The sequence below is a fragment of the Melanostigma gelatinosum genome, assembly GCF_949748355.1.
Source record: "Melanostigma gelatinosum genome assembly, chromosome: 6".
NCBI lineage: Eukaryota > Metazoa > Chordata > Actinopteri > Perciformes > Zoarcidae > Melanostigma > Melanostigma gelatinosum.
The window spans coordinates 21,891,283-21,901,040 of NC_136639.1; the positions used below are offsets into that span (position 1 = coordinate 21,891,283).

General features: G+C 41.9%; 1 protein-coding gene across 1 annotated transcript; it reads right to left on the bottom strand.

Moving 5' to 3' along the window:
* Positions 1–1,937: 1,937 nt before the first annotated feature.
* On the bottom strand, positions 1,938–8,156 carry LOC306778070 (secretory carrier-associated membrane protein 1-like). The gene is made up of 10 exons (XM_079269433.1): positions 7,996–8,156; positions 6,687–6,767; positions 6,344–6,457; positions 6,189–6,200; positions 5,788–5,899; positions 5,478–5,606; positions 5,025–5,184; positions 4,610–4,711; positions 4,407–4,524; positions 1,938–4,314 (listed from the first exon to the last, which is right to left on the bottom strand). Exons 1-10 carry the CDS (start codon positions 8,050–8,052, stop codon positions 4,153–4,155), a joined length of 1,047 nt encoding a protein of 348 aa, XP_079125559.1. The 5' UTR covers positions 8,053–8,156; the 3' UTR covers positions 1,938–4,152.
* Between the last annotated feature and the right edge of the window lie 1,602 nt (positions 8,157–9,758).

Here is a 9,758-nt window from a genome sequence, read left to right on the forward strand (position 1 = left end):
CGTGCGTGTGATTGGTCAAGACAGAAAGAGGGAAATTTGAATTATTTTCTCTTAAATATAATATATTTAAATTTGAATGACACTAGTTATTTTTATTTCATCTTTCAGTGCTCTATTACCATTCAGTACAGCTATGAGTTGTAAACATTACACAATCCTATCAATATGTGTATATATATACAGTAGTACATTTTATAACATCACGTTTGTTAAAATGATCGGTTTCTTGACAAGCTAGCTAACGTTAGCTGACAAGCTAAGAGCTTGTAATGACATTATAAGGGATTAGGTAGTTAAGATAATTGATTGATGGGTTGATTGAGCAGTCATTGACGTGGTGCACACCCAGAGGCCAAAACGCCTTGAAGTAAAGAAATACACGAGCAGATCATTTCATTGGAACCCATTGAAGACCAGTCACCACAACCTCATTAGGAATATTTAATTCGACTGAAAATGTTATGGACATCTTTTCATTTGGGTCCTAGGAGAGCCATCTGAACCCCCGTTATTGCTCCATCGAGGACAGCAGAACGATTGACGTTGAACTTGCAGGTTATCAATTTTGTCACTGAGCTCTCTCCGAACTTGAGTAATGGGGAATGTATTATTTTGGCTGCTTAAACATTTGAACGACAGACCTATCAGTAACTGTAATATGACAAGATGACCTCGTCATATCATAATTTCATCATCTCAAATTTTCAATGACCTATTTAGGCCAACAGTATGTACCTGACAGTACTCTTTTACCTCTACTTCGGTTTGTTGCAAAGTAAAAACACAAATGTACCTTGAAGTTATTTTCTATGTTGTTCCTTATTTTGTTATCATCTGTGCCTCTCCAGTGTTGGTAAGTTCCATTGGTTACCGTCACATCTTGTTCCATTGCACCTACATGTATGCATCATTACGTTCTGTACTGTATATTTTAATTTCAATCACACTAGTTATTTTTATTTTATCTTTCAATGCTCTATTACCATTCAGTACAGCTATGAGTTGTAAACATTACACAACCTGTCTCTGCTGGAGAGAGAGATTATACATATATATACATATATATATATAATATATATATATCTATATAGATATATATAGATATATATATATATATACATATATATAGCGCAGCAATTCTTTTTGGGACAGCGGATATCCATTGTTTCAGACAGTTCATAGATTGGTTCAATCAGAAAGAGTGTGATTTTGCTCTGTAGTTTTGCTTGCATTCAGTATATAATAACAGAAGACAGAATTCCAGGGTCATAGTGAAATTTGACAACACAAATATGAACTTTTCTCAAATAAAGAGAGAGAAATAATTGTCCTGCTTGTAAAGGAAAGACAGATAAACAAGCTTTCATATCCGCTTCACTCCCAAATCCTAATTCTTAAAGGGACCGCACACAATGGATGGCGAATGGACCTGCCAGTGTCAACTTTTGAGTTGTTTACTTGTTTTATTATGAGCAGGATTGTAATTTGAAAGGGGAGAAAACATACAAACCAGAACGCACGCACATATGTAGCATGTTAGAGTTATAAATATCTTGTCCATGTCAGAAACAACAGTTTAATTTAATGACATCACCAAAATAAAAATTGAATTTATTTTAATTTTATAAAGCTAATAATGCCAAATTATTTGGGGGCGCTGAAGAACCTTTTAGGGGGGCTTCAGCATGGTCCCGAGCCGCAGGTTGCTGACCCCTGCACTCGTGCTTCCCAGGGTTGCACAATACATTTTATTAAATACTCAAGAGTTTGTCGAGTGAACATCAACTTTTTGGTTGAACCACTCGCAACGTTTTTTGACAGTAATTTACACTGATGACAATTACGTTTCTGAAACCAATATTTCTTTCAAATTTTATTTCATGTTAATACCATAAATATACAAAACTCAAACTATTTCACATGCAACGAAGGCCAGACAAGAGTGCGTTTTTACATGTGACTGATAATGGGGATCAAATGTTCAACTTTACAAAATATACAAGTGTCCCTTTTTGAAGGAGTTTCTCCTCAGAATCAGTGAAACAACGTGGTCACAGGTCAAAAAACACCGTTTTGTGTCGGCAAACTTCCAATCCATCGTTCCGTACTGTGGACCAGCTCGGCCAAATACATCAAGTAATTACCCACGGTGGCATGGCTTCATTTAACATCTGTTCAAAACTATGGATACATGGGAATCATGTGGGTGTTTGGAGTAAAGTAAACTAATCTTAAAGTAAAACATGGCAAGGGAGCACATCACAAACTAAGATTTAAAAAAAAGAAAAAAAATCAATATGGACATTTGGTAGATTTGTCACAGCTTTTTAGGACAGAATAACACTTGAGGGAGATTTTTTTGGGGGGAATTTCACACCACACATCCTCATCCATACACGCGCACCTCTTGCAGGGTCAAGTCGCAAAGTCATGGATCACTTATCAATCTAGCTGATGCTATGATCATGTCATTATAAAACCACACAAAACATAACACATGTCAAATCAAAGCAAACTCATTTCAAATGCAAACGACGTTAAATTACACCATAAATAAAAACATGTTTGTCTTTTGTGCCAAAAGGTCGACGTCAAACAAGAAATGTGCAATGGATTTTAAAACCCAAGTATTTCCAAACAAAAACAATACTGCCAAAGATATAGGCTTACTTCATGACCGATTACTGACCTTCACACTCGCAGGAGTACCGGTATTTAAACCTCTGCAGAGTTCAGTCCATACATTTGTAATAACAGCAGCTAATCGTCAGTCATCTATCACGCACATCTCCAGACACTCGCCGCCACTACGAGGGGCACTGGAGCACGACACAAATGTAACCCACGTTCCATATTTCACCCCAGTGAACTTCGTTCTGAGTAACACTGTTATTATTGTGTATAATTAACGAATGTGCATCGCGTTCAATCCTCTGTTATCTCAATGCTCATTTTGGCTGTGAAACGTCTGGTGCCAGTGATCCCATACTGACGAGAGGAAAAACAAATGGGCTGACTTTGTCTGTCTGTGAAAATGGACTGGTTAGGCTGTCATTTGCACATTCTTTCTCTTTCATGTATGCAGGTTAATCTCTAGAAAAAGCAGAGCTTTACCACTGTCCAGGTCATCTTCTGTGAGAAAAGGCAGGCCGCTTCTCTCCCTATGAATGAATGGTATGCGTCCCTTTTCAACAGGAAGCTAGGACCCAGCGGCTCTCAGATTCACAGCAGCGTTAAGTTTCAAACCAACAGTGACGGGCTACAAAAACAACTGAGATGATGCCACATCGTAGTCTGTTAATGTCACACATACATAAAGGAAAATGCGAATATTTCTCAACCTCTTTTAGGTTCCTCCCCCCGCCCAAAACCAACTACTAACTCGAGTGTGCTAAACATGCGTGTCGTCATCATGCTGTCAAATCGTAGCAAACCACAGAGATGCTGGCTCAGCCCGCGTTGTCAATCAGAGTAGCACACACAGTGGGAACAGTTGCTCAACCGACAGGTGCCACTGGAGCACTGCTGGGGGGGGCTGCAGGCGGGTCCTAAAATAAGAACGAACCAACATATTTCTACTTACAGGAACTACCGGAATGGTGTCTGTCTCAGAATAGAAGCACAGATGTAGGACAAGGAACAATTTACGCTTCAGATTTAAATGACCAAGCTCTGAATCAAAAAATATTTTAAAAGTCAGAGCCTCGATTCTCTTTAAGTGAAGAACACATTCGCACGGAGGGCAAACCTACACTGTACTTTGGGCATGTGAGTGAAGGAGCGAGTGAGATGAAATCCCGCACACTACAGGGAACGCCTCGAGTCACTTGGTGGATGTTTCGAGGGATGTAAGCAGACATCTGACTGAGAAGCAGACGGGAAGAATGTCGGAGGGGAAACTTGATTTTAAGGGAAGGTGGACAACTCTGGTTACTTTATCTGACTAACGTCTCCATTACTTCTGGCCTCTGACTCTTTGCACATCCTGAGCAAAGTGTGCAGCGCGAACATGGCGGGACAGCGTTCATAAATCGAATCAATTTGATCTGAGAGCCTGCGGGGCCAGAGTTGTGCATCCCCAACTTTTGAGTGTTTTGTGTGTGTGTGTGTGTGTGTGTGTATATTTGTATGCATGTGTATGGTAGCGTCAGTTTATGGCTGAGGTTTGAACGCCCCGCGGGCAGCAGTGGTCGCAGCAGTAGCTGCAGCGTTGGCAGCCGCTGTCTGAACGGTCTTGTTGGACATGACCCCGGTTGCGAACTCCTGCTGAGCCTTCTCGAAGCTAGCACCGGTGGTGCGATACAGTGCGTGCACCTGGAGAGAGCAGGAGAAAAGAAAAATGAGCTGGAGTCAAGACAAGTGATTTAAATCTACCGCAAGGCCTCGGGCACGGAGTCCTACCGTACCTTTTTAAACATAATGAGCGAGCCCACCGACAGTGCTGTGAAGAGAGCCGAAATCAGTAACATGATGATGCCCACCGGGATGCTGGTGTTCAGGCCGGTTAAGGCTGCGATCCAACCGCTGGCAAAAACAAAACAACGGCGACGGGAGTTGTCAGTGAGGACTCGTCGAGGCACAGACGCAGTAAAAGCTCAAAAACACTCACCACGTTCCCCAGCCAGTGATGCCAATAGATTGTAGAACATGAACCCCAAACTGACAGATATAGATGAAGAAGAAGACAAAGAAGCGGAATGAACTGTCACTCCTGTTGTGGAGACAGAGAACAAGGTAGTGAGAGGGCAATGTGAGGGCAATAGCAGGTGAATTCCCTGTGAAAGTCTGCCTTTATCCATGTCTTTCCTGAGCACTCTCTTCCCATATGGCATTTGTTTTGGGGGGGGGGGGTTGGGGGGGATTAGAAAGTGTAGGGTTAGAAAAGGAGAGGAGGATAAGTTTGAGCTTCTACAACCTCAGGAAATTTCAGCATTTTCAAAGTCACAATGCTTGTCCACAGAGACGCGTTTCTGCGTCTTTCTGCTTTCAGAACGCGGTGGGATTTCTTTCATGCATCTGCTTACCTGAAAGCCCCGTAAAGCGGTCTGTACCAGCAGACGAAAGAACAGGGCGTAAACAGCAGGAACCACAGCAGTGCCAGGCCGAAATCTACACCGCGAGATGCATCCACGCAGAACCAGGCCAGGCAGCCGAACATGTTCACAAAGAGCGTGCCTGCATGAACTGTTGGAAAGAAAAACGACAACAACAAAATAAAGAACTTTACGTGTCATTTCAGTACAAGAACACAGGAAACTATAATGTGTGATCGGCAGAGCAAATAAAAATCTCTTTGTTTTCTTATGTGGTAAACGAGCTGACAAGTGTGTCTGATAACAAACTGACTCTGCATGTTATTTGATGATTCAGGTGGCTTCTCCTGCAGTTGCTTCTCTATATGTGGGCTCGTCTTATGAACCCATGTGTGACGGGAATGTGTGAGGAGGCACAGGAGGTGTGTGAGACGATGCACGTACACATCCAAAGGTTGTACATGATCTTGACGGTCTTTTGGAACTCTACAGGAATATCCACCGCTATATCATGGTAGAAACACGGGCCAGCGGGGAACTTCTCTGGCAGTGGAGGCCAGTTGTTCTTACGCCCTGTGTGGACAATGGGAACAGCGTTTAGATGATGTATAGTGTCAGAGTTTTTACCACTTAGTTGACATACATTTGAAGCATACCTATATCAAAGTGTGCACAAGAATCAGAATAAAAGACTGATTTACAGAACACTGCCAATAAAAAAAACATATCAATACAATTATCTTTTTTATCTGACCTCCCGCGGCCCCGTGGGACTGTAACTCTCTCTCCCGCCGATCGAGCTCTGCCGCTTTCTTCTCCAGCTCCTCCTGCCTTCTCAACAACTCAGCCTGAACGCGCGCTTGGTCCTAACACAGACACGGAAATGCTCTTAAAATTCACCATCCAACATCCGACAGGAGTTATGATATCCAATCAGGGGAGTAATGAAGGTATTTGTTTTAGCGAGTTTGAGAAGGGAAAAGAAAGGTGTGTCAACAGGAAAAGCAATCAGCTACTGTTGTTAACACACTTGTCTTCTTCAGTTAGCACTAAACTAGCTCTAATATTGCACTGAAAGAGGAAAGCTCCAAGTGGGGAAAGTGAAGGAATTATCACTATTCAAGACAGTGACACGAAGGGGATGGAAGACAGTACCTCATTACGCTGCTGTTGGGCCATCAGAAATCAGATGAGTATGTGAAGGACAAGAGGAAACGTGAACCAGAAACAAAGACAGAGAGTATCTGTATATGTGCTATAAAACTACATATGATTCAATATATATAAAAAACATGTTCTGTGTGTAGTACCTGAGTCTGTTGCTGCGAGTAAGCCGGCGGCTCTTCTGTGGGCTTCATGATGGCAGGTTGTGTGTTCTGCTGTGACGGGGCAGGAGTAGCTTTGGGGGCATTCCCAGGGGCCTCCTATAAACCAGCAAAGACCTACCATATCAATATTTGTGCAATCAAAAAGACAGGCCCTGAATCAAAACTGTAATTAGGTCACAGTCATATTTTGTCGCTGAAATCCTTTGTGACTGAGAGGTGGAGGAAGAGGGAAAGAGGAGAGTGGATAAAATGAGGTCAGTGACTCAAATGCACACAAACACATGCATGCGCGCACTCATCGATGGCGATGCTTAGTTAAGCTGACCGTTCTGGCATCTGTGAAGGGGTTATACTCCTCCAGACCACCAGGAGGGGCAGACCGGGTCACCTGCGTCACCGAGGGATCCTACGGGACAGAGACGACCATAAAGCGTTTTAAGGGGGTAAAAGCTACAACCACAAGAACATTAGTAGTTGTTAGCTATCGGTTGCATTAAAAACCAGAGCTGACAATTCTCTGGGTCTATTTATTACTGTGTTCTGACCAGTTATTATTGTTGTGTTGACAACAGGTAAGGTGGAAACAGAGGGCTCATGCAGCACAATATAAATGCTAATATTACTATATGTGGCATGGCCTTTCTTGTTATTGCGGCCATTTGAAGCACTGTGAATGGGATCAGGAGAAGGGGAACTGGAAAATGCCACTCATTACATGCTTACAAGACAGTCTATGTTAGTATATGGTGGCCCACAACGTGCTATAAGGAGCCAACAGTTTACAGGTTTTCGTCCCATCCAAGACTCCACCCGCACCTGCTAGTATAGGGGAGGGACTTAACATTTAAATCACCCACTCAGGTGTCTTGTTAGGATGAAAACTAGCAGACTTCTACCATTCCCCCTGGCAATGGTAGAAGGTAAAATAGTTTACAAGGGAGACTGAATTCTTCTGAACACAGCTGTAGCACATATAAACAGCATGTTGCCTGCATCTAGCCAACAATACAAAACAAACTAGCATTATCTTTACTGAGGATGTTGAACGTGTTCCGAAAGACTTCGGACTCACTAAGATGAGTAAGAAGCTAATGTTTCTAAACTATTTTAATGTCAGTATTGTCTGCAACGTTTGTGCGTGGAATGTATTACATTAACGTATCTAAAGTTAAGTTTATTTTGGACCACTGCTGTAACAATATAAAACTCCAGTAGCAGGCGACCCAGCGAGATAACTGGACACAGCGGACCTATCCGATGCTAGCATCAGTTGGTTAGCTAACTTATTTAGCAAGCTAGAAGGTGCCAGTAAATGGTTACTGACGGGCAGAGCTAGACAGCTAACATGTGTCTTTGTTCTTAGTTGGCATAACCGTAATTGCAACGTTGAAAACAAACATCCTCAGTTACAACGTGCTAACTAATTATTCACATCTTCATTAACAAAGTGATATGGTAGATGATGTGAACGACAGTTAGCTCCTCCGGCTACATAGCAGTACAGTAAGGACAGGCTCTTGCTAACGCTAGCTGTCAAGTTAGCTACTAGCTAAGTCAGTTAGCAGGGATGCCAAAGTAAGACTGGCCTCATTGGGCTCTTGGGTACGTTAGCTAACGTTAGCTCAGTAAGCTACCTGAAAGGGGTTGCTGAAGTCCGGATCTGCAAACGGGTTGCTGTCAAAGTCGGACATTGTACAGCCTTTCTAATAACGTTTTCCTGTGTGGAAGAGCTTCCCGAGTAACCAGGGAAGGTTCAGTCTCTTGACTTGACTGCCTCTCTCTGCTTGCCTGCAGTCTTCTCTGCCTCCTGCTGATGGAGACCCCTTGCTAAGCAAGCTAGCCAGTAGCACAAAAATGGCAGGAGAGGATGCGCGATGAGCAGGACCGTCCTACGTCACTGCTTCAGCACCGTCCTACGTTACTGCTTCAGCACCGCGGACAGCATACCACAGTAATACCACAGTAGCTACATCTGACCCGGCACACCGGTATAGTGCACTGGGATGAGGAGCATCTGCCCTTTTAGTCTCTGGTGTATCACATAGAACATCTTGTTTTTTTTATATTTGAGACGTGAACACTGATGATTACATTCAAATGACATTCGCTCATCATTTTCATTTGAGACATGGCTAAGTTAAATGTGTTGACCTCTCCCCACCATCTGTGAATGGTTTTACACAGCACCCAGATACATAAAGAAACTCAAGGTTAGGTTTTTATAGTAATATCATAAAACAGATATATACACAACACAGGGCCACTCTTTAGGACAGGGCTACATGATTGTTTAATAAAACAGGAACCACTTTGTTATTGTACTTTAGTGGTGCAACTTTTCTAACAAATATGCAGTGATGCACATTGCCAAAAAACAACTTCAGGGGACCATGGGGGTCCCTGCAGTTGCTCACTTTGCCCAGTTGGTTCCAGCATTGAGTACAATTTTAAAGTATATGTACCTTATTTCGGTATTTCCATTTGTATGCTACTGTATACTTGTACTCTCCTACATTTCAGAGGGAAAATTATATTTTTTGTACTACATTTATTGGACAGCTCCAATTAGTTTGAATATTGAGGGTTCAGATATGAAAAATATGGTGAGCTTACAAATTATGATGCATTTCTTTAATAACAATGTCCAACACCAATACTAATTCAACACACAATACACTATCATAGAGGCACTTGATATTTGATGAGCCTACATTTGTATGGAGTATCTTTACATTGAGTAATTGCAATTAAGCTCTGGACACTTCTGAATCCATGCATGCCTGGACTCAATATGGTGCTGTGAATGAAATAGTTTTATACTTTTTACTGTTTATGTTCCCAAAGATGTGAACCCGAATTTAAAGGTATAGCTGCTTTTTGTTTAACATCACTACGTTTTTTTCTCCCTCAGACACTAAAAAATATCAAAGGATCAGAATCTTTTTTAACTGTACACTGAAAGGAATATTTCTACAAATGATACCACCTCAAAAACACAATGGGAACCAAAAGGCAAACCTCACATGGTCTGTGAGGTTGACTAAAATATAACAAAGAAAATTATTCCATTATTATAATTTTTTTAACCTTAGTACGTACACTGTATGCACGCTGCACAGTATTTGAGCTCCTGTAGGTCAAACACCACAATAATCTCCTCCACTTGATGATTATGTTAATGATGATAATGATGATGATGATGAGGATGATGATATATGGAAGTATCAGCTGTTCAGTTGGTGTCTAGCCCATGAGAACACGCTGGAGAGGCGCATGCTGCTTATTTCATGATTTGTGACACTGACCTCTTTCTCAGCAGCAATCCCAGACAATTTGAAATCATTACATTTCAATTGTCCTTATAAGAAGTATCAGAACCCCTGAGAGCTTGTGTGTG